Source organism: Canis lupus, chromosome X (genome assembly GCF_003254725.2).
Source record: "Canis lupus dingo isolate Sandy chromosome X, ASM325472v2, whole genome shotgun sequence".
NCBI lineage: Eukaryota > Metazoa > Chordata > Mammalia > Carnivora > Canidae > Canis > Canis lupus.
In genome coordinates, this window is record NC_064281.1 from 17,915,779 (window position 1) to 17,943,692 (window position 27,914).

Here is a 27,914-nt window from a genome sequence, read left to right on the forward strand (position 1 = left end):
GTCTTGTCCATTTTCCCCATTCTCACTGGTGTGAGGTGGTATCTCATTGTGGTTTTGATTTGTATTTCCCTGATGGCCAGTGATGTGGAGCATTTTCTCATGTGCTTGTTGGCCATGTCCATGTCTTCCTCTGTGAGATTTCTATTCATGTCTTTTGCCCATTTCATGATTGGATTGTTTGTTTCTTCGCTGTTGAGTTTAATAAGTTCTTTATAGATCTTGGATACTAGCCCTTTATCTGATATGTCATTTGCAAATATCTTCTCCCATTCTGTAGGTTGTCTTTTAGTTTTGTGGACTGTTTCTTTTAAAAGGAGTACATGAGACTTGAGTCTGTTTTTAAGGCACTATTGCACCTACCTACCCTGAGGGGGAGATGTTGTTGTATGGATTAATGATAGGATGGTTTTGGGTTCTTAACTCTGTTGCTGTTCCCTGCTCCATTTATTTACTAAGAAAACCCAAATGTTGGTTTCTTTCTTTTCTTTCTTTTTTTTTTTGGTTTCTTTCTTTAACTCTGTTGCGTGTGGTGCTCATCCAAGTGAGAGGACCATCCCAAAGACACCGGGGAAATATTTAGTGCCAGTTTGGCTAAATTACAGCTTACCCATGCCTGTGTAGTTTCCTTTTTTCAGACTGGAAAAACTGCCCACCTCCAAGATACATGGAGTTGGTGTTGTCAAGAAAAGAAGAGGGATGGATGGAGCTGGTTTGTGATTTGGAATGCTGCCTAGAATGTTGTCCGTGTTTGGCGAGAAATGGGGATTGTCTGCTATACTAGGACATTACTCAGGCAGGATTTAGGATGGAAGAGCTGAAATCTGAGCATTCCTGTCTTCCAGCTCTTGTAAAATCACAACTGTGACTTACACTCATAAAGCCCTCTGATTCATGGGGGCGCTTAATTCATCCTCCACACCAGCATGATGCATGAGCCTGTGAACCACACCCAAAAGCAATTTGCAGAATTAAAGTTTTCCATGACTTGTAATAAATCAGTGCCATTCTTACTGAGAAGATAAAATTTGATTTTTCAGATAAATGCATTGTTATTATTTGTGGGATCCAGATAGCCCTAGAGGATATTAAAGCCTGTTCCCCAGGCTAATTTTCATCAATACCATCAGCTCTGCTTAGGATCGTATCTCCAGCCAAGGCATCTACACTAGTCAATCATTTGTTTGGTATTATGAAAACTGCCATTGTTTTGAAGGATAGTGTAATTCATGTACAGTCTCCTGAACTTTCAGATGCTTAAAGCTCAGAATTTGGATTGATGTTTAATAGTTATTACAGAACTCATCAGAGAAAATGAGGCCTCAGTGTGATGAAGCCTGACTGAAGCTTTCAAAGCCATTGCAAGCTTAAGAAAGTCATGCTATAAATTGTTTGTAGAAGGGCAATTGATCATCAGTTTTCTTTTTTTCTTATGTTGGTTAAATAATAAAAAAGAAAAAATATGCTAAGAGACTTAACTAGGTAGCAGAAACACAAAGCTGTTTAATTAAGTGATTAAAGTGATTCCTTTGATGTAATACATGCAAGACATTTGAGAATTTACCTGACTCTCCTAAACAGCCAAGTCACTGGGGGATTAAAACAAATGAGCTTTCCATCTTGCTTTCTGCCAATCAGTTTAAGACTAAGTGGCTTTGAAAATTCAGGAATAAAGCCGTCATCATAACCAGACTTCAAATCAGTTTGGTCATCTGTGTCAAAATTAGATGCTGTTTCACTGCCACAGCCAAATAAGGGAAAATTATGTTTGGTTCCCTGCTTCCCACCAGCACTATCAAGTCGTAGTGTACCTTGTGGAAGATTCTGAGAAGGAGGGGTGACTTGAGTGTTGAAGTCACATTGTGTTTTAAATTTCTGAAGCTCCTTGTTTCCTTTTTTCTTTTTGTTCTTTTTTTTAAGATTTTACTTATTTATTCACGAGAGACACACAGAAAGAGAGAGAGAGGCACAGACACAGGCAGAGGGAGAAGCAGGCTCCACACAGGGAGCCCGACGCAGGACTTGATCCTGGGTCTCCAGGATCACACCCTGGGCTGAAGGCAGCGCTAAACCGCTAAGCCACCCAGGCTGCCCTGCTCCTTGTTTTCTGAGTTCATTTGTGGTAGTTATTCTCTCTCTTTCAATGTAATAATTCTCACTTTATGAACTCTCTGTTGTCTCTATAGAATTAATTGTAATTTTTTAGAGCTCTAGCCTTAAGACTTTAGGGCAGGGAATAAACTCCTAAGCAATTAAGATTTGTTGTATGTATATGTTAGTGTTAGAACAAAACCAAACCAAAAAGCAGCTAAAAATGCTTGCACATGCGCATACATGCTCACTCCCCTGCATCATTCAGCATGAATCAATCAATTTGGCAAGCATTGTTGAACACTTACTGTGTATTAGGCCTTGTGCCACCAATTGAGGCAACTCAATGAACAACCCATTCTCAATGAATTATCTACATCAGCCTAGCAAACTACGTATGGCTTTTGGGCTGTATTTCACATGCTGCTTATTTTTGTATGGCCCACAAGCTAAGAGTGGGTTTATCAGTTTTAAATGGTTTAAAGAAATAAAAAAGAATATATCATGATATGTAAAAGTTATATGAGATTCAAATTTTAGTGTCATAGTAAAGTCGGATTGGAACACAGACACAGCCATTCATTTATGTTATCTACAGCTGCTTTCCTAGGTACAACAGCAGAGTTGGGTTACAACAGCAGAGTTGGGTAGTTGCATTAAAGACCATATGGCTGGCAAAGCTGAGAATATTTACTATGTGGTCATTTACAGAGAAAGTTTGCTCACCCTTGATCTAGGTGATGCAACCAACTTTTCCTTTCCTGGTTCTTTAATTATTAAAATATGTCTGTCAACTCTCTCTTTCATTGTATTTGTATTAGAAGTAAACGTATCCACATTTTACAGATGAGAAAACAGAGATTCAGAAAATTAAGGCACTGCTGTTAGTTTCTACTAGCAGTAATGGCAAGTTATCATATAATGTTTTTCCTCAGTTTACTTTATACAAAGTGAGACTGTGGACCAAGTATTTAAAATACACTTTATATATTTTTATGTTCCTTTAGCTAAGGAAAATCCTGAGCTTAGAAGTGCTTTCTCAATAAGTATTTGTTAATTGATTGGAATACCTTATATTAAAACAATTTTGGTTATCAAATCAATTCCAATGGATTTTATAGTATTTTAAAAAAGATTTTATTTGTTTGAGAGAGAGCACACAGAGAGTACAAGCAGAGGGAACAAGAGGCAGAGGGAGAAGGAGAAGCAGACTCCCTGCTGAGCAAGGAGTCTGCCTCAGGGCTTGATCCCAGGACCCTAGGATCATGACCTAAGCCAAAGGCAGATGCTTAACCAACTGAGCCACCCAGACACCCCAATTCCAATAGATTTTAAACATTGGTCCATTTTCTAGAAAGTTTCCTAGGTTCTCACAAAGTCTCTTTTATCCTCCACTTTTTTTCATTGATGGTAAGATTCATTAATATGGAAATGTGCCTTGATATTAGCAGCATTAAATGATGTTCTTGGTCATGTGTTAACCTGTAACCTTTCATATTTTCTAATAATTTATTGACATTGGTCAGAGTGGGTTTATCAACCACCTTATTCATTATATGGATCAATATTTATTGAGCATCGATCACTTGCTATGTGCCTGCCATTGTGTTGCATGTGGGGAACACAATGGTGATTACATGTAATAGGCCATTGGCTTAATTTGAGTAATAGCAGAAAGAAGGTTCTCTCAGCTATAAAGACCTCCTTTATAATTGGATTTATCCCTTTGGTTAATGAACTACTCTTTTAAATACAGATATTTCTGCAAGGTTAATACATTAGATTGCTATTAGTCACTCACATTTTATTATAAATTAGCTTAAGGCCCAAGTGACAGCTAATGGATTAGCTGCCTTGAGGGAATAATGGTTTTGATGGATGAAGAGGGAAGGGGGAGATGACTTTGGAGCCAGTGTATTGCTAGGAAAAGGCACCTTGGGTATGATCAGGGAACAAGTGGTATGAACACCCCCAGCGCCTGCTAGGTGTTGGGAGGAGTAGATACAGGAAAAAGAAAGGAAGGGAAGGCAGAAACCAATATGACAAATACGAAAGGTGGCCTTTTTCTTTGATCTTTTCTAGAATTAGCTTTTACAGTGGTTCTTGTGTCCATTTTCTGAGGTTTGCAAATAGTGGTCCTTTAAAGAGTCCTTGGACCTTTTTGGAGGGGTGAATAGCCTGGGTTCTCCTGGCTCATGCTTAGAGTTGGGCTTTGCTTGGGCAGTCTTCCACCATGCCCCAAGAATCTCATGGGAACATCTGTCTCCACATTGATCACAGGGTTGCTTCAGCAGCCCTTCTCTCTCATCACTTTGTGTGGCCCCAAAGAGTAACATTCTTCCACAAGGGAGTTTTAGGCATTTGGTTAAGGGTGTAATCTGGCCTGAACTTACTTAAAAGACCCTCTACACAGGCACGTGACAGTAACTCCAAATCCTTGGAAGAAGTAGTCATGTTTCTACTTTCTCTGTGTAGTCTGCAGTCAGCATTTCTTCATCATATTCTCATCAGGCATAAGAAAGTGCGTTACATGCTGTGTCATTCTGAATCCCTATGTCATTCTGAATCCTCACACGACCCTCTAAACTAGGTACTATATTTTTCTCAGACTGCATCTGATGAAAAAGGATGCTATATTAGAATTACATTCAGCTACAGCTAATGGAAAACATGATATATAATGCCTTCAGTAAGGGGTTTGCTTTCCTCCTGTCATGGAGGGGAAAGGGAGGCAGTTCAGGGCTGATACGAGGGGCTCCACATGCCATCAGCTCCTCATTCCTGCATCTTTAGCATGGAGATTTATTTCTCGTTTGGTGCCTTGTGGGTACAAGGTGCCTGCTCTACCTCTGGCATTGAGTCAGCATTATAGGAGAGAAGAAGAGGAAAAGCTAAAGTAGTTCTTGCTTTGGGGCACTTTGGCCCTTGGGGGCCATGTGGAAATAACTGGAGACAATTTTGGTTGTCCAGACTTGGGCTTGAGTGTTTTTCTGGCAACTGGTGTGTAGAAGAAACCAAAGATGCCACTCAACAGCCTACAGTCTACAGAACACTTCCCACAACAGTTACCTTGTCCAGAATGTCCACAGTGCAGAGATTGAGAAGCCCTGGACTAAGGGCAGAAAGCATATGCCAGCCAAATATGTCCTTTCTAAAACATGGATTCCTGGAAGTGGAACAGGGAGTTTCTTATATGCCATTGGCCAGACTCCTTCCATCGCCAGTCCTAGCTGGAAAGGAAGCTGGGTGATGCAGCTTTTTCATTTGCTCCATTGTCACCCTGAGCAGAATTGGAGTCTGATACTAAAGAGAAAGAAAGGAGGATGGATCCTGAGTAGACGGTAGGCAGTATTTGCTTCAGAAAAGTAAGTACTTCGCCCAAGGTCACAGAGGTAATGAAGATCAGCAGTGGCTCGAGCCTCTTCCCTTGAGGAAGGAGGTTTGGTTGTCATGTGCAGTCCCTTTCCTGAAGTTTGTGTGAATAAGAGATGGAGATGCATGCAGCGGTTACAGAAAACTCTGGAGTTCTTAATCAGCCACAAGCAGCCTAGGAAATATTTCTTGCAGAACATAGTATGCAGTCTGTTACCTGTTGATGCCACTCTTCTCTCAGTATTTGCCGTGGGACTTGCCTTTCCTTCTTGTCCCTGTAACCAGCCCATGGGGTAATTAATTCCAGGCCTGTCTCACCAATTCTTTTACCCTTCAACAAGCCACCAAACTCTTGGTGCTTCTCTCATTTCGTTCATGAGAAGTTAAAAAGTGATGCAATCACTATCTGCCTTAAAGGGTGCATTAGAGTTCATGCAGGTAAGTGAATGCCCTTCTAAGTGTATCAAGTAGGAAGACATTTAATACGGGGAATCAGAGGTTTATGCAATCATTGGGAGGGCGGGAGAATGAAGGGCACCCCCCCCCCCCCCCCCCCCCCCCCCCGTGAACTGCTGCCCGCATACAAAAGGGATCTTCTCAGAAGACTGCCTGGCAGCTGCTGGCAGCTCGGTCTGCTGTCTGCAGATGCCTCTGTGTCTGCCTGTAGCTGCCAATGGCAAGCGAATAAATGGTGTCTCCTCTTCTCCCTCTCCAGTCTCCTGTGAGTGCTTCTCATTGACAGATTCAGACCTGGAGCCAGGCCCCTGGGGATTTCTGGAGATGGCATTCTGAAGCTTCTTCAGGGAAGAATGTAGAATGGCGTGGGGTGGGATGATGTGGAATTGACAACAGACCGTCTGACAGAAGGACCACTTGAGTTTGAATGGAGGCATATGTACAGGGCACATTTGGGGAAGAGGAGCACTGTTTGACGTTGGCAGTGTTGCTACTAGTATTATTACCTTATCCTATCCATGTGTCCTTGGGAGATGAATTAGGGCTTCTTTGTATCTCTCTTCTGGCTCTCTTCAAGTCATGGTATGGCTAAATAAATAATAAAAGAGGATTCAGTGACCTGTATGTACAGTGTAGAAGGTAATACATTCTGTGAAGTTCCATCGTGCAGTGGGGGTCCCAGAGCGTGAGGTTTGAAAAACAATGCATAATTCATCAGAATGCTCCAGAAAGGCCGGTGTTCAGAAAACAACTGGGGATGACTCAGCTTATATATTTCTTCGTTTGGGGGGTAACTATCTGGAGCTCTTTATTTGCTCTGTGTTATGCGGGTGACTTGGGTTAGCTCATAAAATATGACGAGGAATTAAGTACAATAAGGGAAATGATACATCAGTCTTGAAACAAGGTAACTTAGAGACTTAGGAGGTATTCAGGTGTTGGGGGAGAGTCCTAAGTGCTAGTTATCTGTTATCTAGGTCACATCAGGCTTTCACTGTAACTTGCAGGGTTTTGAAGGCAGAATTTGATCTGTGCTATATTTGAGTCTGGAACAGCAAAACCCATTATGACTGTGTCCTACGGCACTTGTAAAATCCTCTCTGAGTCTTGAGTTTCAGGTTTATGCTGATACTTAATATTTGCATTATCTCAACGAAGATAAGGAAAATGCACTAGCTTGTTCTATTTATTTATTGGGTGAGGAAAATTGAAAGGGTCTAAAGGAAAAAACTCGTTACCAAGAGCAGGTCCCTGGTTTTGCTGTGCTGGAATAAAACTGATGTGTTTGGGGTTGCCTGGGTGTCTTCTGTTGGGGCTTCCTGAAGGCCAAGCTGGAGGTGAGGATGTGTGTGCAGGTTGCTTAGGATTTGTTCAGCAAGTGTTCCCAAGAGAGCCCAGGCAGGGAACAGGGGAGGCCAGCCAGGGAAGGGTAAGAGACAGGCGAGGGTGAGAGTTCTGGGGAAGCCATAGACAAGAGCAGTCAGGGGAATTCTGGAGTGCAAAGTAGACCTCATAGTTTGTCCTTAATTGAGGCCGAGGAGGGGAGTTTTCCGACTCTGCTGCAGTGGGTCATTGGCTGAAGGCTGCTGGTATGGGTAGGGGTGGGGATGGGATCGAAGGCAAACACCCAGGAACTATTTTGTGCCAGCAAGGGGCTCCAGTAACCCTAGAGCAGGCCTTCTAAGAGTCTCAAGCACCGGCCATTAGAAAAGAAAAAGAACATTAGATGCTGGGGAAGGCTGTACAGAAGCAATAAAGGGGATCCTGGCTTGTGAGGTGGGTGGGGGTAGGCAGATCCTCCCTACCATGCACTTATTCTTTGAGTAAGCCACTCTTTTGTTTTTATGAAACCCAGAATCTGGGGAGAGGAAAGAGACTCTTTTTCATATGGAACCATGAAGTTGCTCTAGAGCAAGAGTTAGCACACGTTTTCTGTAAAGGGCCGGATAGTAATTGTTGGAGGTTTTGGGGCCACAGGGTTTCGGTTCCCACTCCTTAACTCTGCCATTGTGGTGCAAAAGCAGCCATAGATGACCTGCAACTGAGTGGTCTTGGCTGTGTTCCAGTACGAATGTTACAGAAACGGAGGTGGGGTGGGGAAGAGAGGGGACAGTAGATTTGGCTCAGGAGCCATAGTTGGCCAGGCCCTGCTATGCAAGCTAAGCTCCCGTGTACCCCTCCATTCCCTTTGTGCTACAGAACACAGGGAGTCATCAGTCTGTCAAAAGGATGGTTATGGCACATCTAAGTTTGTCTGGACCCCCTACTTCCAATCTTTCTGGCATTCTGGCCATCATTCTCAAGGTTATATGATAATCTTGCTGAAGGGTGACTCATCTCATTTCACTTGTGCTAAAGACATTTCATTCTCTCCTCTCTGTAAAATAAAATACAGACTCTCCGCGTGGCATTCAGGAATTCCCTAGGAACTGGCCCAAACCAGTTTTCCTATGTTGTTCTCTGCTCTCCCTTCCTCATGCTAGAATTTCTAGCGCAGCTACAGCAAGCTACTACCCTCCCTGGGCCATGACCTTCATTTGCTGCTCCCTGGTTTTGCACTTGTGCTCCCCTGCAACGTCCTTCCTCTCACCTCTGCGTGTGGAAATCCCAGCCATCCTCTAAGACTCCGTTTGGTCACTTATGTTAAATATTTTTCTCATGAGGAATTAGTCTCTGCGGTGGAATTTGATAACCATATCGTCTTTCTTTTGAAACATTTTCTTTTGTTTATTTTTACTGTATATTGTTTGCTACACTCACTGTATTGTAAATATATTGAGGGCAGGGACTAAATTAAAAAAAAATTTGTGTTTTTTTTTTTCACAGTGGGTTGCATATACTAGGCACTCTGTAAAGAGAGTTTTCAGATGAGCATTGTGTCCTATGTTGTGTGATTATTAACGATACAAGTACTGACGTCGTTTTTCTCTTTCCTTTTTATAGGCAAGAGCTGTTTTGGCAAAAGTTGGCTATCCTGAGTTCATAATGAATGATACTTATGTTAATGAAGACCTCAAAGCAGTAAGTGCTAAATATACTGTATTTTTGGTTTTTGGCAACTTTTACTGGCCTCGTGTCTTTCAACTAGCCCAAGTGCAAGCACTTAAACCAGGTAGTGCCAGAAAGCAGCAACTTTTGATTCATCCCTTGGCTAGATAGGAGCCTCAGTATGCCAGGCGTATCACAAGATTTAGAGAAGATTCAAAATAAAGGAAGTGTCAGAAAGAAGGCATAGCTGAGTGGGTGCCATAAAGCAAATGGACCTACATTTGGTGTGATTTAATCATAAAGGAAAGAATTAAGCAAACTGAGTACTTTACAATTAGTGGGCATGTTCTAATGTAAAACGCATGATGTTTGTTGTTACACATTCTTTATGTGCTTCATTCATATTAAATGACTAGTAATAAATCTGCCTGCTGGGAGTTAACTTCATTTAACTTTATGAGTGTTTTGGCAGATTAAATGCACATACATATGAGTCTATAATTTATTGTGAGTTGGACTGTATATTTGCAGTAAGTTACTGATGGAGGAATAGCAATAATTCTTTTGTATTCTAATATTTGGGGGCATGTATTTTTCAGTAGATACATTAATTATAGGCCTTTCTAATCACAGCCACTGTTACTTCCTTTCCTACAAATAGTTCTAATAAAAAACTTTTCTTCCTCACAGAACCTCCTGTTTTTACCATTCACTACATTTTTTTTTGAAAAAGTGGTTTCTTAGAGTTTAATAAGGAAAGTTCTGAGGTGTAGGTCTTTCCTAAAATTGTGGTTTGACAAGTCACACATCTAAAAGCAGTCCTAGCTTTGTAGACGAACATTAGAGTTTTATAATGTTATTCAAAAGAGAGAGAAAGCTTTAATTACAGAGTTTCTCCATGAGGCTCCAAGATACAGCCTTCCAAAGTATTGCTCCAGTTGTTCTGTAGGGAAAATAATTTTGCTTTAACCCATCTTGTATGTTTCGATGCTGAAAAATCTCAGTATTATTATGATTATTAAAAATATCGAAAAAAAAACCCCAAAAATATATCGACACACTTGACACATTAAGTATATTATATTGTAAGCCCCACAGTAATCCTCTGAAGTAAATGGTGGTTATCCCCATTTTTCAGAAAAGGATGTAGAGACTCAAGGATGTTAAGTGATTTCCTCAGTGTCCTGCAGAGTGCCAGAGCCAGCACTGAAATCTGAGCCCAGAAAGTTCTCCCTGTAATCAGAGAAGGGGTTCTGCAAGGTCCTTGTCAGGTACCTACCTAGGAGGAAGAGCAGTGAGTTTGAAGAGTTGGTGGGGGCTGCTTTCCCAGAGCTGGTCCGAAGGGGAGAAAAGGGGAGGGGAAGCCATATTGTCAAGCAGTTAAGAACACAGGCCTTAGAGTGCTTCTTCCTCTTCCACTTACTAGTTGTCTGATCTTGTGCACGATTAGTTGCTTCCCTTGGGTTGTTGGGTGTTGGTTTAGAAGCTCCTCAGGAGCTCCCTGGGGGTAATCTGGAACCATTCCCTGTACTTAGAGAGCAGGGAGAGACTGGAGAAAGGAGCAGACCACTCTGGGGTGGTAGGTGGTGGGTTTCATAAGCCAAGGGAACTTACATACAAAGTCAGCAAGATGAGTGGATCCCTCCTTGCACCTGCCTACCAGATTTTAAAAGTTTGTATAGAGGCCATAACTAAATTCTGTCATGTATACCATGCAGGTGTGCTCAACACCACATCCCTGTCTCAGGGCTGTGTCCTTGGGGCAGCCCCTGGGATCGAGAAAGGCAAGTAGAACCTGCATTCCCAGGAGAGGGGGTGGGGGGCCTCTAGTTGCTCAGGTCCAGCTCACAGGTTGAGTTGTAGTCAAGTCTTCAAAGACCTTCCCAAACACTGGGTGCTAGAAATAATAATAAGCAAGTCTCGGTATTGTCAGGGAGGATTAAATGATAGTATGTAAATGTAAAAGCACCTAGCATAATGTTCAGGCACATAAGTAGGTTCCCTGTGAGTGGTAGTTGTTAACTTTGTAGATCACTATGAGCACCGTTGCTGCTGAGAAGAGCATCACCAGCACAGAATGTCTTGGAAGGGGAGCCTGGATGAGCCTGGCAACTATTCCAAGTCAAGGATGCAGATGAGAAGGTGTGAGAGGCATTTTGGTGTTGTGGTTCTGAACACGGACCCTGGGATCAAGGCGCCTGGAGTTAAATCCTTAGGCTGCCATTTTCTGGCTGTGTGACCTAGTGTAGGTTATATAGCTTCTCTGTGCCTCAGATTCCTCATGTTAGAATGAAGCTGAGAAGGATAATCCCTCCCTTATAAGGCTGCTGTGAAGATCAGATAAGTTAACATGTTTAGCATGTTTAAAACCTACCCTGGCACGCAGTAAGCGCAATATAAGCATCAGTTATGACATCTTCAATTTGTATGTACTATAGATTATTTTGGCGTGGAAAAGTCATTATGAATTGCCTCATGCAGGATCCAGGTGCCCTAAATTGATTTAAAAGGCTGTACGGATGGAACAGTCTCAAGCTTTAATCAAATAGGATAGCATTCAGGGCTCACTCACAACATTGAGTTGATCAGGTTTCGTTGGCAGTCTGCTCTTGTCTAAAGTGAGTGCCCAAAATGTACATACTCGCTGAATGCAGTATCTTTTGTGAGAAGAAGCCAGATGCCAGGCAGCCTGCAGTATTAGGTAGGTTTCCTTGTTTCTCCAAGGTCTGAACTGAAGCCATTACACACCAGAATTTTTAGGCACTTTTGTCAAGAAATGGCTTTTGTTTGACTCACTGCCAGAGCAGACACAGTTGCACCCAAGAGTTTGTAACAGTTTTCAAAAAACAGACGGTGAAAAAACATCCCAATACTGACATAAAAATACATTTGTATTCAGAAATAGATAGAAAAAAATGAATAAAACCCAACCTGAATGTAGGTAAAGGATGCTTGATGTGATAGACAGTAATAGTGTCGCCAAGGTGAACAGCAGTAGGATTAAAGTGTTCCTGGCATACAATAAGGCTGTGTTTTCAGTTTTGAGAAACATGTAGATAAGGACTACTATAGGGTCTGTGAGAAATTTCTGGTAATACAAGCTCTGAGCACGAGAGGCTGTTAGAAATGACAAACAGCTTACTTTATTTGACACAAGTGAAGATATGCTTCATCAGGCAGAAAGGCAAAAGGAAAGAGGATAGAGATTAGGTGACGGATCAGATGAAGGTCAAGGAGAAAGGCTGAAGACTGAAGTTGGGCTCATGTGGAGACAAAGGCAAATGGAAAAGAACTTGGAGGCAAATGTGAAGAATTAGAGAAGAAACCTGACCCCCACCCCAGATTGACAAGGTAAACCGAGATACCTGGCCAAGTATTTCTGAACAACAATCTTACTTCAGTCTTTGAAAAGAGCAGGGAGAGAGGAAATGCCCTTTATGTCAAGCGCTGGTAGCATGCGGGAGAGCCTGCTGGTTGGCTTAAACATATAGGCATCAGTCCATTTTCAGATTAGCCTTTCAAAGTGTTCCTTCACTGGTCCTTGATGAAAATAGACTCAAGATCAAATTGATGCCAGTTGTAGAAAGGTTGCTGTATTAATCGGGAAGGCCAGAAGGGCACTAGGTATTTCAGAGAGGGGAGATTTAATAGGAAGAGGAGCTAAAGATTCTTCTAGAATCGTTGTCGGAAGAAAGAGGAGAGAGAATGAAAGTGAACAAACACAGCATCCTTTCCCTTCCTGCCACCTGCTGGTTTCCCCCAGTGCCTCCCAGCGCCTCCTGTTGGCAGGAAGCCAACTGGCACTCAGGCCTGGGAAATCAAGTTTTCAGATTCCCAGCCCCATCATTCTAGAACAGAGTAAAAGGGTGGGCATGTAGCCGAGAGACAGTGGGTAAATAACCAGCTCCCCTAGGTATTTCATTCTTGTGAAAGCCAATGGAGAATTGGAGTAAGAGTGAAGTCAGAGTCCCAGCTGGCCTCTATTTACTTAGGAGAATTGGATCTGGGTACTTTTTCACAGAAGATCAATGTTTCTGGTGAGTGATAAACACATACATACATATCGATACGCATGTAGAGATATTCAGACATGTGAACCTGCATGATATTATCTGAGGTGGGTCTTGGTCTGCTCTAGCCAGTGGAGTGTGTGTGTGTGTGTGTGTGTGTGTGTGTGTGTGTGTGTGTGTATCAGTGACAGAGAGTGCTACTGCCACTGTGCAAGAGTGAGATGATATTTAGCTCATATGCCCCAGAAAAACAGGTTGCTAAAATATTGAAGCAATTCTGTTCAATAGGTAAAGAAACAAAATAGAACATTGCCCTAAGTTCTATCAAGTTATCTCTGACCACCATGGCTCAGAAGAGCCAAGAGTGGGCGCTGGAGGGGAGTGCCCTGGTACCTACCAGCCTTGAGCCAATCTTCCGTAACCCCCACACACTAGCCTGCATCTTGAGTGTCCCCTTCACAAGAGGAGACCGAGTCCTCCCCTCTCTCCATGTGGTAGCTGCAGGGCACCTGGTTCCTTGGTGGCATGCTAGCTGGCACTTCTCAGAGTCACCCTGAGGTGGCTGCTTGTGGGTACTGCCTCATCCACAGTGTACCCTATATGTAAGTTGTTAAGCATTTTGAACATTGTCTCTGTGTAGGTGTGTATATATGTATACACACATAATACTTATGGACAAAGCTGTCTAAATGCAGCAATCTTGCATATTACTTTGCTATAAATAAGAGAAAACATAAGTATAAAATCTGAATTTCATTAAGTTTTTAGAAAATTCTGTGGGTGCCTAACATAAAATCTGTCTTGAAGATATTTGGATATATCTCTGAGTATCTTGAGATGGATTTAACTTAAAAAGTGTTCTAGAATCTATTCATCCTGTTGGCTCCTGTAGTGTCTTATCAACATGTACCTATCCTACCGAGAAGCTGAACTCATTTCCTTGTTCTGCCCTCACTACGTGTTCCTCACCTTCAAGGGGTGGTAACAGCTTTATCCCTTTTGTCTGTGACACTTGATGCTTGGTACCCCGGATTGGATTTCCAGGAAGAGAAATTCAGATTCTCCTGAATTTTAGGATCTGGAGAGCCACTCTTAGGAAATGACACAAGAGCCCCAATTAGTTTCCCAAAGACCGCCCAATAGACAACTCAGGAGACGTAATGGTCAACCTGACCGACCTATGTTTTTTTTTTTTAATTTTTATTTATTTATGATAGTCAGAGAGAGAGAGAGAGAGAGAGAGAGAGAGGCAGAGACACAGGCAGAGGGAGAAGCAGGCTCCATGCACTGGGAGCCCGACGTGGGATTCGATCCCGAGTCTCCAGGATCACGCCCTGGGCCAAAGGCAGGCGCCAAACCGCTGCGCCACCAGGGATCCCCCAACCTATGTTTTCACCAGTAATGGATAGCACAAGAGGCATCTGAGCAAATCTTTGTCCCTTGCAGAGTTTAAACATTTTTGTTTTTAAGATTGCAAGTGCTTTTCAAATATTCGTGTGCATTTGTCCTTGTTGCTCTCTCTCTCTACGAGCGGAACTTTCCCAGGGGTAGCTAGGTTTCATATTTGTTTCCCCTTTCACTCAAGGGCCTGTTGAAATATGTATACCTATCAAAGTATTATCGCCTGGTGGAAGATTTGGGAACTGGAGAAAAGGAATGAGAAAGCACCCATAATATTGGTACCGGAACATAATAATACATGCTTTTGTTGCCACATGTTATTTTGTCTTTCTGTTTTTGTATTGCTGAGATTGATGCTTCTGGGTAATTTTGTATGCTGAGCTTTACCATTAACCCTTTGTTTTGGCCTTGTCTTCCCTAGCCTAATTAGCATTATTTTAACAGCTGCATGATGTTAAGTAAACTGTTTAATCACTTATTTCATCACCTATTTAATCACTGCCTCTTCCACTCTTTAATTCTTACCTTCGCCTCCTCATTCCCTGTACTGTTTCTCTTCAATCACCAGTTTTCTTATTAGGACCAAGGAGAACATTGAAATTAGGAGCCTCTTGATTTGAACGATATGGCTTTGGCAAGTTCCATAATCTCTTCAGCTCTCTCCCCCATCTATCATTTGGGGGTAACAGGCTGGCCCTTCCCTTCCCCCAAACACTGAACCTGTGTCACAGGAAAAAGTAAAATTTTGTCCCCCTCTACCTCTACCCCTTTATTTATTTCCATTAAATGAATGGAATAGATCAGTTAAACTAGGCCAAGAAATAGCAAATATTCTGTTTAATTATTAAAGCAATTTAAAAATTATCCTAAATTTAGATAAGCTTTTGGCAAATTGTAATTACTTGCCTCTGAGTTTTGCTCCCCATGATTATTTTTATGGCAATGATAGAACCTTATTTATTTTACTGTTTTTATTTGTTATTATTATTATTTTTTTACTTGGGACTCTCCTTTTTTAGGAAATTTTTTGGATGGCGTTCCATTTAATGTCTGTAGAATAACCTGAATATCAAGGTTTCGGGTTTTTTCCCAAAAGGAGCAGGAAAGTATCCCAATTAGTCAACTCTTCCAAAAGTAACAACCGACCCCACTGATGTTACCAAAAAGAAAAGTTAGTATTTTTGAAGGGAATTCCTTTGAGAGAATTTCCCAGAAAGTGGTGTGAACCCAAGAGCCTATCTGAATTTTTCATCAGTTACAATCATATTCTGAAGGTCCTGGCAGAGCTGTCTTGGGACCAAGAGCTAAAAAAAGGCTAAGGGTTGAAAAGCGGACACATCTTTTAACTGCATGACCCAGGGATGCATTAGGATGCTGGTTAAGGTTGCTTGTGAAAACAAGGAGCTTACTCTCTTTCCTCTGAGGTTGAGTATAAACTTCTATTTTTAAATACAATTAATTGTAAGATTTTATTTTGAAGTACCTCAAACATTGGGAAAGTATGTAAAGTCCTTTTTCGAACATCTCTAGCTTTCACAAATACTAAATGTTGCTGTGTTAGCTTTATGATGCACATATCCATCTGAAATGGATGGAGAAAGTAGATACACTGGAAACTCATCTGATAATCTGCCTTGACCTAATGTCCTTTCTTCCTGCCTGCCTCCTTCCCTATGAATAAACACTATCTGGAATTCAGTGTTTGTTATTCCCATGCATTTCTTTATGCTTTTGCTCTATAGGTACATATCCATAAACAACATACAGTATCATTTCACATGATTTACAACTTTAAATTTGCTCATACGTACCACTTGCCTTATTCACTCAGCATTGCTTTTGAGATTATTTCACGTTCATGCCTATATACCATTCTTTTAACCTGCTGTGTTGTTTTCCATCATGGGACTGTACCACAATTTATTTATCAGCCACCCCCCACTAAGAAGCTTGAAGGAGGGACAACTTAAAGTCATATCTTTATAACTGGTTGGTCAACACCAAAATGCCAGGAATCGATACTTTCCTGCCTGCCTTTCTCCCTGTGCTTTTAGTTATTTTGCTCCTTCCCTTATATTTTGGCCTGATCCCTTGGAAAGAGCAAGATGAATCATTAACAAAAGTTACTCTGCAGACATACTGAGTATCCACTGGATGTTAGGGAAGAGATAAATGTGAGCGGGGGGTTGGCCGACAAATAGGTGACTGTCAAATCTATAACCAACAAATTGTGTGTGTATATTCAGAATGTATAAAGTAATGCCTGTGGATTTCACATACATGCATTTGTTATATTTTAATTTTTGCTTTTAAAAGAGTATGGTTTAAACTTACCAAGAAATTATGCCTAGTAAGAATTTGATTACTCTGGGTTATTTGCTTATTCAAACATGTATTTTTCTTATTTTATTTGCCACAGTAATACATTTTCAGATCAAAGAATTAGACATCACTACGTACCATTGCTTTTACTGTTGCACAGATATTATTTACAGTATTTAGGTTAAGTACTGCTAGTTTTGTAGACTGATGCCTATAGGATCAAAGTGTTTGCCGTTCTCCTTCCAAAAAAGGAAAAGAACTCAAGAATCATTTATGTCTGTTTCCCTATTTTAATACACAAATTGTCATGACGTATCAACTTTCTGTTTTTCTATGCAAGCTGTAATCTATGATTTGCCTCTGTAATTTCATTAATTTTTAGAGACCAGAGAATTTTTTTGAGTGGTGTTAGACAAATTCTGTTATTAATGAAATAATTCTAGTGACTCCATTGTGCTTAGTGGGGGAAATAAGTCTCTGAATCACTTTCATTGTTTTCCCTTCATGAACAAATGCTGATTTCAGTAAATTGGATTTTAACATTTGACTAAATCATCATGTATAAGCTAAATGAGGTTTTAGCTGACTAAACTGAATGTTATTAGAAGAACCTATGTGACAAATAAATAAAGTACACATTTTATAAAAGATCAAGGACTCATGTGAGCCAAGAAATTTCAAACCTAAGAGAATAAGTCCTGCAAAGGTTGAAGTAGATTTTTCAATTATAAAGCAAATGAAATGCATCATAAATTACTACAGCTTCTCTTGTTTTTTTTTTTTTTGTTTTTTGTTTTTTTTTTTTTAACTGTGATGCAGAAATAATCATATCGATTTGGGGGCTTTTTATTTTAAAAGAAAATCACTGAGATCAAATTTCATGGCTCTGTGGATACTGGGTTAACTGGTGACCGCTAAGAGGTGTCCTGAGGAGTGCAGCTTCTCCTTTGGTTGCTCATTTGTGTGCTGAAGGCTTTTTTCATAGCCCTCTTCTGTCTGCACTTAGAACAATGATGGTTGTGGTTTGTTTTATTCAGATCAAGTTTTCAGAATCTGACTACTTCGGCAATGTCCTGCAAACCCGCAAGTATTTAGCACAGTCTGATTTCTTCTGGCTGCGAAAAGCGGTTCCAAAAACAGAGTGAGTAAAAACAACAACAACAAAAACCCAAAAATGAAAAGAAATAGATATGCTGGTGGGTAGTGAAGTCTCATTAGGTCAAATTTTGTAATTCCCCTCTGGTCAGAGTAGCTGGCTGGCCAGTTACCTGGGTTTGGCCAAACCCATGTTAGGTTTTGATAACTCTTCTTTCAGGTATCATATGAATCAGTTCTTCATTCTAAGAATGGCTGCCCCACTCCTGGCACCAAAACGTTGCAAGGAGGCTTATTAGGATGCATACGTTCAAGTCATTTCTAGATGTAGTTATGAATATATGTATATGGAAAACAAATTTCCCTAGAATTTCACACTCAGGTAGAAACTTTCGAAGATCTTAAAAAAGAACAAATGCTTAAAAAATAAAGTATGGTTACAAATGTAGAAGTAACTGTATAATTTAAAAGTAACTAGAAGATTGTGTCAAAGTAATAAATGTCAAAGAACTGATGGCTCCATTACTTTTCTCCCGTAGTGGTTATGATTTATTCTCCTTCTTCCCAGCTGCCCATAGGAACTATCCCTATAGGTAGGAAAGTTTCCCTAGGATCTTTTTGGGCCAGGGCCAGCCATGATTTCCTTCCCTAGCAAAATGTGTATGATGATGATACTGATAGCAGCTAACAAGGATTATGTTCACAGTGTGCCTGGAAGTGCTTCACCTGTTACCACTAATTTTATCCTCTCGTCATTTCTGTGAGGTGTAGGTGCTATTAATAAATAGCACCATCCCCATTTAACAAATGAATGAGAGGCTTACAATTGAGAAATTCTTCAGCTCACCTTTAGATTCCATTTTTAAAAATGTGATTCCTTGACAGTACACTAGATGCAGTGTTACATACAAGGTCTAGATTACTTTTTGCTCTGCCTGCTATTGACAGGGTTCTGCTGGGGCCCACCTCGCCCGTTTTTCTCCCTGTTCTCCAGATTGGATAATTTCTATTGCTCTGTCTTCACATTCATTGATCGTTTCTTCCGTATTCTCAAATTTGCTTTTGACCCATGTAACAAATTTTTCATTTTGGTTATTGTACTTTGCAATTTCAGAATTTCCATTTGGTTGTTTTTTAGTTTCTGTTTCTCTGTTGTGATTTTCTTTCTTTCTTCCTTGTTTCTTCCTTCCTTTTCCTCCCTCCCTCCCTCCCTCCCTCCTTCTTTTCCTCCTTTTTGTTGTTGAAAATGGCATTTTAGATAATATACTGTAGCAACTGTGGATTCTGATTTATTTTCTTGAGGCTTTTTAAAAAGCAACTTTCCTCCATTTAGACAGCAGAATCTCTCTCCCCCATAGGATGTGGCCAGGGATGTCTCTGCTCATTTTTTAAAATCTTATTTTTATTTTTTAGCCTGTCTTGCTCGCGGTTGCCCCTCTGTCTGCATAGCTTCGTGCTCGGCCAGGGACTGGGGCAGACCTTGGGGTCAAACACCTCGAGTGTGTAGGGCCTCTGCTCTCTGCCAGCTGATCTGTGTGCGGGCGGGGAAGACATTTCTCCATGGGCCTGGGAGTCTCCCCCATATACGTGCCTAGGGTCCCAGTCAGCCAGGCACGTGTAGAGAGCTTATCTCACCCTTCCTCGACTCCTCCATTTCCAAGATCTCCCCTTTACATTTCCAGCTCATCTCTCGGTCTTCCCAGTGGGAGCTGTAACTTCAAGCAAGCAGAGCTATGGGTATTCCTTGTTTGTTTTCCACCAAGTTTGCCACTTGTAGCTGACAGGGCTGCAGGTTTTCACCTCCCCTCCCAATTGAGCTCACCCCCTGTGGCAGCAAAGCTGCTGATTTTCCAGCCAGCCCTGCGTATCCTGATAAAACCAAGTTTTCACTGACCTGGCCCGGAAGGGAAGGGAATGGTCCCTGGTGAGAAGGCTACAGACTCCTGGTCTGCTTAATCCCAGGCTCTAGTGATTTTCCAAAATTAAACATTTTCAGTCTGTTGTTTGGCTTTGATGATCAGTTCCCAGGGCCCTAAAATGGTTGTTTGTTGATGATCTTGCCCAGTTTTCTACTTGATTGTTGTGAAAAGGATTTGCTAACTTTTTCATATCCTCCTAGCTGGAAGCCTGGATTCTGTGGCCCACTTTTTTTTTTTATGGCCCACTTTTTAACCTTGGCTTGATATTCTGGTCTCCAGATCTTTGGCTGGCTCTTTTTATGTTCTCTGGGTCTCTTGTTACCCTCCATTCCAACTCCCTGCTCTGTTCTAGACTCTAGAAATTCTCGGCCCTGTACCAGCCTTTGGCTTACACTGTGATTACTGCCTCTCCCTTTTACCCATGGCTCCCATCTGCCCTTTGCCCTTCTAACCTTCCTCTAACACACACTCGCAAAGTTAGTTACGTGTGCTTGACTTTAAGGAGTAGGCCGAAGGTGAGCTATTCCCCTGCCCCATCCCTGACCCCAATCAAAAGAACACAGAAGGCTAGAAGGCTTTCAAACTTCTTTGGAAATGCCAGATAACTGTGTTAAAGCTCTGTGTTCCCTGTCCGTGGTTCTCTGCTGTCATCACAGTATCTCTCAGCCCATTCCTTTCGCTTCATTCCTAACCTCAGTTATTCAATAGGAAGTTTAGATTTAGGGTTCTAAAAGTAGGTTCTTGAATCTGACGACTTCAGCAAACACTTTCCAATATCCTGATGAGCCATCTACATGTAGTATGATAGTCACAGATCTGTGTGAATCATCCTGTTGTTTCTCAGACCTACTTTACATCGTTTCAAACTCTTCTTGCAATTTGTAGAAAATTCAAGGTATTTTTGTCACTTGTATTTTTCAGAATTTTCAGGGTTTGGGCTTCTCAATATTAGAGGTGCTGTCAAGGTAATTCTTTAATTTCAAAATGTTTTTCATTTGGGTGCATAGCAAGGTGTGGGTTGCTAACTGAAAAATCCCTAAGTGTGTCCTCTTTAATATCATAAAATACTGATGGACTGTTAGATCCTAAGGGCCTTGACTATTTCTAATATTTTATTTATGCTTGGAAAAATGCTGGCTAACTTTGTGGGCTTAGGTGAACTGTGTGATTTTGTTTAGTTTTCTTCTCTGTCAAAATACTTCTTTCAGAAGGACATTAAATTGGTTAATGTTTCTGGAAAAGTTACCCAGGAATGAAAATCAGTGCAATAGTACTAATAATTTTCCTTAAAAAAATTATTTTAGAGAGAGCGTGCACACGTGCATGCAAGCAAGGGGGGGCAGAAGGAGGGAGGGAGAGAGAGAGAGAGAGAGATAGAGAGAGAGAGAGAGAATCTCAAGCAGAGACCCCACCGAGCTCAGAGCCCAACCCAGGGCTTGATCTCACAACCCTGAGATCATGACCTGAGCCAAAATCGAGAGTTGGATGCTTAACTGACTGAGCCACTCAGATGCCCCTCAATAGTACTAATTCTTATTTCTTCAGATTATATATATATTCCAGAGATAGCAACATTAAAAAATTTAAGGTCCTCTTTGTGTCGTAAAGTGATAGGATAGTCAACTTTTTAAAAGAAATTTTGGGCCACTCCTTTTCAGGCATCGTAGGAAATTTTAGCTTCATGATATCCATTGGCTTTAATTCACATCTTTCGTTTTGAAAATTGATGAGTTAATCTAGTGGGAATGATTCTGGAGTAGCTCCACTACACTAGTTTACCTTGAATAGCACATCGTGATTATATTTCTATGAAGCCCTGAAATAACATTTTGCTTCTTTGTGGGTATAGGAGATAAATACCGTTTATCTTTCATTCTCATGGAATCCATTTCAGCTGAACTAATGTGCATTAAGAAGTTTCTAATGCACTGGGAAATGTTAGCAAGAATGGGATTAATTGGATGGTCATCCCTGAAGGTACACACTTAGGGTTAGTTCTAAGAATTGTCACTTCATCAGCTTGCTTAAAAATAGAGGATTTAGTCTATTGCTTGGCTTGAGTCAAAAATTTTTTCCCCTTAGGATCTCCTTTTTTATGGAAATGACTTTAAATCAGCTTCCCTATTAACTCACTCTCATTTGGTTGTGACCAAACATGTCTGGATCTTCTTTCTCTATCTTTTAAAAAATATGTAAAAAATATGGGGTGCCTAGGTGGCTCAGTTGGTTGAGTGGCTGACTCTTGATCCTGGCTCAGATTTGATCTCAGGGTCCTGGAATGAGCCCTGAGTCGGGCTCCGTGCTCAGCAGGAAGTCTGCTTCAGGATTCTCTCTCCCTCTGCCCCTCCCCCTGCTCTCTCTCTCTCTCTCTAAAATAAATAAAAATAAATATTTAAAAATATGTACAAATATAACAGATATCTACACAAATTATGGTTTTGCCCATTATTTTTATTTGCAAAAGCATTATCTATAGCCTGGAATGGGAAGGATATAATCTATATGATATTAGAAATAAAGTAATAAATATTCTTTGGTTTTGCCATTCCATATTCCTGCAACTATCTTTAAGAGTTGATAGGTAAAATGTAAAACTTTAGCCTGATGTATATCTATTCTGTATGTTCCATAGAAATCAGGGTACCAGTGTCTTTGTCTTTAGACAATTGTATTTCATTATTACTATTAGACTCCTTTTGTGTATTCTGTGTCCAGTATAATTACAACCCCATATATTTTTCTTTTGAAATTTATATGAGGCCTCTTCATACCCTGTCCACTAAATCCTTCCCCAAACACAGACCGCAGAAACCCCCTAAAGTCATGGTAAGAAGAATTTAAAGCACTCGAGTGACACTCTTTGTTTATTCAAGTAGATGTATATATAGCAATACACCCAGTGGTTACAACTTAATCTATGGACAACGAAGTCTTCAGTGTTTCATTTATTTACTGCCCCGTAACAAAACACTCCAAGATTTACAGGCGTAAAACAAGAATTGCTGCAAAGAGTAAGTTCCTGAGAAAAAGGGGGGAAGGGAGCATGTCTGTACACTGGGGGGAGGTTGTACTGCCTTTAATTGTCTAGCATAGGAAGTCCCTTGGTGTCATTTCCAATGCATTTTATGTTGTAGAGCCAGGTCACTAAGGCTAGCCCATAATCCAGAGGAAGGGGATTTAGACTCCACTTCTTAATGGGAGGAGTATAAAAAAATTGCAAACACATATTAAAACTGGAGTAGGTAGCTTTGTATTAGAGAATAGTAAAACCAAATATAGAATAAACTTGGATATAATGAGGGAGACAGACAAAATATTAAAGGCCAGCTTGGCATGGGCACTGACCAATAAGAAGAAATAATGAGCACCCACAAGTGGTAGGATCTACTGGTGCAGACACTTAATATCAGCTCTGGGTATAATCAAGCCTCCAAACATACCTTAGAGGCAGCAAGAGCTCTGGGAAGTCAGGAAAGGTGAGATCCTGTGTCTGACAGAAGATGTTTTAGGTATTATCACTGAAGCTCCAGAGGCCCCTTCAGGCCCCATCTGATTTGTTTTGTCCACCTTTGTCCATCAGCGGTTAGAAGCATTTTTCCCGCAGGGACCCTTATCCTAGTTCATTCTTTGCTAAAGGGAGGGAGGAGGTGGGAGGGAGGGGAAGAGAAGGAATGAGCTCTAGGAATACACATCATCTTTTCAATATTATGCTTCAGTCCGGGGTCATTTAGAAGCCAAGTTGAGAGGCACCTGGATTCTCCCCTCTTGACTCAAACTTCAGACATAGAAATACTGGGTTCTTTGGGTAATGTGTTAATTTTCTGTTGTTGCTCTAACAAATTACCATGTTAGCAACTCAAAACACAAATGTATTATCTCACAGTTCTGTAGGTCAGAAATACAGGATGGCTTGGCTGGAACCTCAGATCTGGGTTTCATAAGGCTGGAATCAAGGTGTCAGCTGGCGGGGCTCATAGCTGGACGCTCTGGGAAGAATCCTGTTCCAAGCTCATTGAGCTGTTGGCAGCTCCACTACCTGGTAGTTTCAGAACTGACATCCCTACTTCCTTGCTGGCTGTCGGTTGGGAGCCACTGTTCCCTTCTCGAGGTTTCTCTCTGGTCCTTGCTCCATGGTCCCTACCTCTCAGCCAGCAACAATGTGTCAAATCCTTTTGATTCTTGGAATCTGATTTCTTCCATTGGATCTCTGGGATTCTAGCCACAGAAGAAAGGTTCTCTGCTTATTTAAGGACTAGTGATTAGATTGGGCCCACCTGGATATCCAGGATAATCTCCCTATTTTAAGCTTTAACCTTACATTAGGACAGTAGAGGTGCTTTCCCCTCCACTTGTTTCCTCAAGAAAGTAGACCAGGTGGCAGGTTTGTTTGCTAAACATTAGGGATTATTGAAATACTGTTCCTAAATCTGAAGGAAAAGAGTACACAATCTATGGAAAGGAGTATAAGTTTTAGTCTAGACTAGGGGAGTCACTTGTTTTCTTGATTTCCAGTAATGTCTCCAGTATAATATAATGCTGAAGAGAACTGGGTTTGAAGTTCAGACCAGAACTTGTACAGGTATATAAGGCTTGTTAAGTCTCACTGTCCTCATCCATGAGATAGGTTAGTAATTCCTTATATTTGCTTTGGGGAAGAAAACCCTAGGAATAAGGTGTCCTTAGGGCATCGTGAATGCTCAGTGAATGTTTGCTGCCTCTACTACTACTAATGATAATAACAGAATGACCTATTCATAGACTTCTTTATAGGGAGATGGTATGTGCGGGTCAACAAGAATCAACACCTGGATTTCCTACCAATTTCATATTAGCCTGACATAAATTATTAGCTTGTCATACTTCTTTTATTAGATATAGACTAGTAAAAGGATTGTTCTGAAAGGGGATTTATATGCATTTCTTTTGAATAATTTAGCTTAAGACAGTTTACTTGGGTTTTATCACAAAGGGTGGAAACTCACAGGCACCTAAGTCAGGGGCCAGCATGCTGCAGTTTCTGGACTGAATCTTGGCTGATGCCTGTTTTTGTACGGCCCGTGAGCTCAGGGTGAATTTTAGAGATAAATGTTTGCAGTTGATTTAAGACAGGAAGCACTAACTTTAAATCCCAATTAAGCAGAATGTTATTCTGCCTCAAAAGAATTCCACTCTTCTCATTAACAGGCTGTCTTAAAAAAAATTCTACTCGGTTATTACATTTTAAATTTCATTAATAACATTTTGTGGAAGCTTTTCTCTTACTGTACAAGTACCTACGTAACATCTTTGATTTTTTGCTTCTTTGCCTGCAAAATGCCTAAATGTTTACCATCTGACTCTTTACAGAAAAAAATTTGCCAAGCCCTGATATAAGTAATCTCTGCATTTCAAATGGAATGTAGACTCTTGATAGCTGGAAGGTACTCCCAAGATCTCTTAATGCAGTACCTTGATTTTAGAGCTAAAACCAAACCCCCAGAAGGTGGGCAACTATTCCAACACAACCCAGCTACTTAGTGATAGAGGCAAGGATGAGCCATGACATCTTTTGGTGCTTAAATTAGTGAACACTCTACTGGAGCAGACACATCCCCTGGGTAGCATGGTTATGCTTTAATCATGTCTCTTGACATGGGCTTCTGTGTTGTCATCAATCTAAAACTTGTAACGGACAGTTCAGAGGTGATGCAGCATAGAAACTTAGCTGTCCCATGGATTCCTTGACCAGGGTCTGCTGAACATCAGCTTGTTGCTGCTTCCGTCTATGGGGAGAGCCCTTCAGAGTCTAGAATTTCTCATTAAAGCTATTTCAGAAGCACTGATACTTTTTCCATTAAGTTAGTAACAGTGAATGACCAGGCACGTTAATATATTCTCATTGAACCCTGTTCAATTTAGGATGGGATTGTTCATTGAACAGAGCAATAACCCTAAACTGAGGTGATAATTTGGCCATGTGCCCCACTTCCCCATTGTTCCCTGGTTATTTGCTAATAAATCCTGCCACATTGTGTTCATTCTTGCTGCTCTCCTGCCTAGATAATGATGATTGCCTGGTGGTATTTGCTTCTCTTTCTACAGGTGGTTTACGAATCCAACGACTGTCAATGCCTTCTACAGCGCCTCCACCAACCAGATTCGTGAGTACCCGGCTTGTCTCCTTGTTAACCTGGTACAAATAGAAGGAACCCTTCCCTGACTATGATTTCTTTATTTCCCTCCATAAGTGATCAGCTATGTTGATGAGGGAAGTTTCAGTGTCTTTCCCCATATGCCTGATTTTCCTCATTCCCTTCATCTTATTGAGCAAACAAACAAACAAACAAAAAAACTACAAATAAATAAAACCACATTGCAGTTGGCACTGAAGAGGAGCAAGTTTCCACTTTTCTTTCATCATGGTCTTAATGATTTTGTCCAAATGATTTGTCTGTTTCTCGGATTGATGGGAAAAATAAGTGGGTACCGCTGGGCTCACGACAGAACCCGAGGGACTGTCTATAAAGAAAAGCTTGGAAATGTTCCGATTGACCCTAGGAGAGTCTTAAGTTACTTTTATTTACTTGTGTTGAGTAGATAGTTATAAATGCCATGATAAATTTAAAAAAGGATTAAAGATCAGATTAAATTAAACATCTGGCAGCACCAAGTGTTGGCAGCACGTACTTACGCTGGTGGAAATGTAAATTGGCTCACCTGCTTTGCAGAGCAGTCGGCAGTACCTAGAAAAGCTGGGGATGTCCATGCGTGTCTGTGACTATCATTTGCACTCCTGGCATATGTCTTAGTGCTGTGCCTCTCAGTGTGGTCTTGGGACCAATAGCAATGGCATCATAGGGGAACTTGTTATGAATGCAAATTCTTGGGCTCTATCTTAGATCTGTTGCTCGCAAACCCTGGACATGAGGCTCAGAAATCTATTTTATTAAGGCTTCCGGGTGGCTGACATAGCCTGAGAACCGCTGCCCTAGAGGTCTCACCTGAGGAGGCCCACGTGAGAATGCTCATAAGACTATTGTTTATAATGGCAGAACAAGGGGGCTAACCTATGTGTCCCTCTGCCGGAATGTGACTCAAATGTGCCGTGTTCACCCAAAGGAATTCCAGATAGCTGTGAATAATGAATGACCTGGAGCAATATGTATTTACACAGATAAAGTTCACAAATATTGGTTGCGTGGGGAAAAAAACAACTGGGGAAAAGATGCCGAGTGTGATACCGTATTCAGAAGTGGAAGAGCGTGCAAAACACTTGTATATATTGTCTAGAGGTGTATCCTATTGTAGTGAAAGTACGAAGACATTCATGGGAACGACAAACATTTGAGTTCAGGTTGGCAGTGACCTGTGGTGGGGTGAGTGTGCCGCCCCTGCTCCAGTCCTTGCTGGCTTCTTGTCCCTCCTGCACCTCTTCTGGTCTTGATCTTCACTCCCTTGCTTGGGGATGATGTTCTAATCTCATGGTTTTAAGCCTATCTCAGTGCACTTCATTGAATGTGGGTGATGGAACTTATAAATTATGACTTGCCACCCTTGGCCACAGGCCCCCATCCTCCTCACTGGTTACCTGTCAGAGCTTCCTCGCTGGCCTCCCTGCTTCTGTCCCAATTCCCCTTCAATCTGTTCTAAATATAAGAATATTGCAGCCATTTTAAGTTGATTTACAATCATGTCAGTTCCCCCCATTGCTCAGAACCAGTTATGAGCTTCCCTTCTCATTCAGAATAAAAGCCAGATCACTTGTAATGGCCCTTAGGCCTCTTACTGCTGCAGATCTGACCTCTGTTCCAGCCACACTGGCTTCTTGCCTGTTCTTGGACATGAGATTCTTGTCTCCAAGCATTTATACCAGGGGCTCTCTGCCTTCAAAAATTCCCCAAGTGATCTGCATGGTTCGTGCTCCTATATCCTTCAGATCTTGGCTTGAATGCAACCTTCTCAGTGAGGCACCCTGCCTTACCCTCCATAGAGCCTCTCTGCTGGCCCTCATCCTAGCAGGACTCCCAGGCCACAGAGGACAGCTTCAGAGCTGTGGCTGCCAACTCCCAGCAGGCGTAGCTCTTTAGAGTCGCCCTCCTGTGGCCACTTTTGAGAAAGGCAGTCTCTGAAGGACTGGTCTGAGAGCATAAGGAAGAGAAGAAAAACAAGCAGATGGTGGTAATTTTTGATTTTTACATTAATTTGTATAACCAAATACATTGTTACATATTTTGGATATTTTTAATGTCACTCCTTACTATAGAATTACTCATTATTATCATGA

At 41.3% G+C, this 27,914-nt stretch overlaps 1 protein-coding gene across 5 annotated transcripts in view; it reads left to right on the top strand.

Moving 5' to 3' along the window:
* The window catches only part of PHEX (phosphate regulating endopeptidase X-linked), a 209,739-nt gene that overhangs the window by 132,030 nt on the left and 49,795 nt on the right, over positions 1-27,914 (top strand). For all 5 annotated transcript variants that reach the window (XM_035711932.2, XM_049107511.1, XM_035711933.2 and 2 more), the window contains 3 exons: positions 8,860-8,937; positions 17,675-17,778; positions 25,733-25,791. In XM_035711932.2, coding sequence (XP_035567825.1) covers positions 8,860-8,937; positions 17,675-17,778; positions 25,733-25,791 — 241 coding nt within the window. The remainder of the gene's footprint in view (positions 1-8,859; positions 8,938-17,674; positions 17,779-25,732; positions 25,792-27,914) is intronic.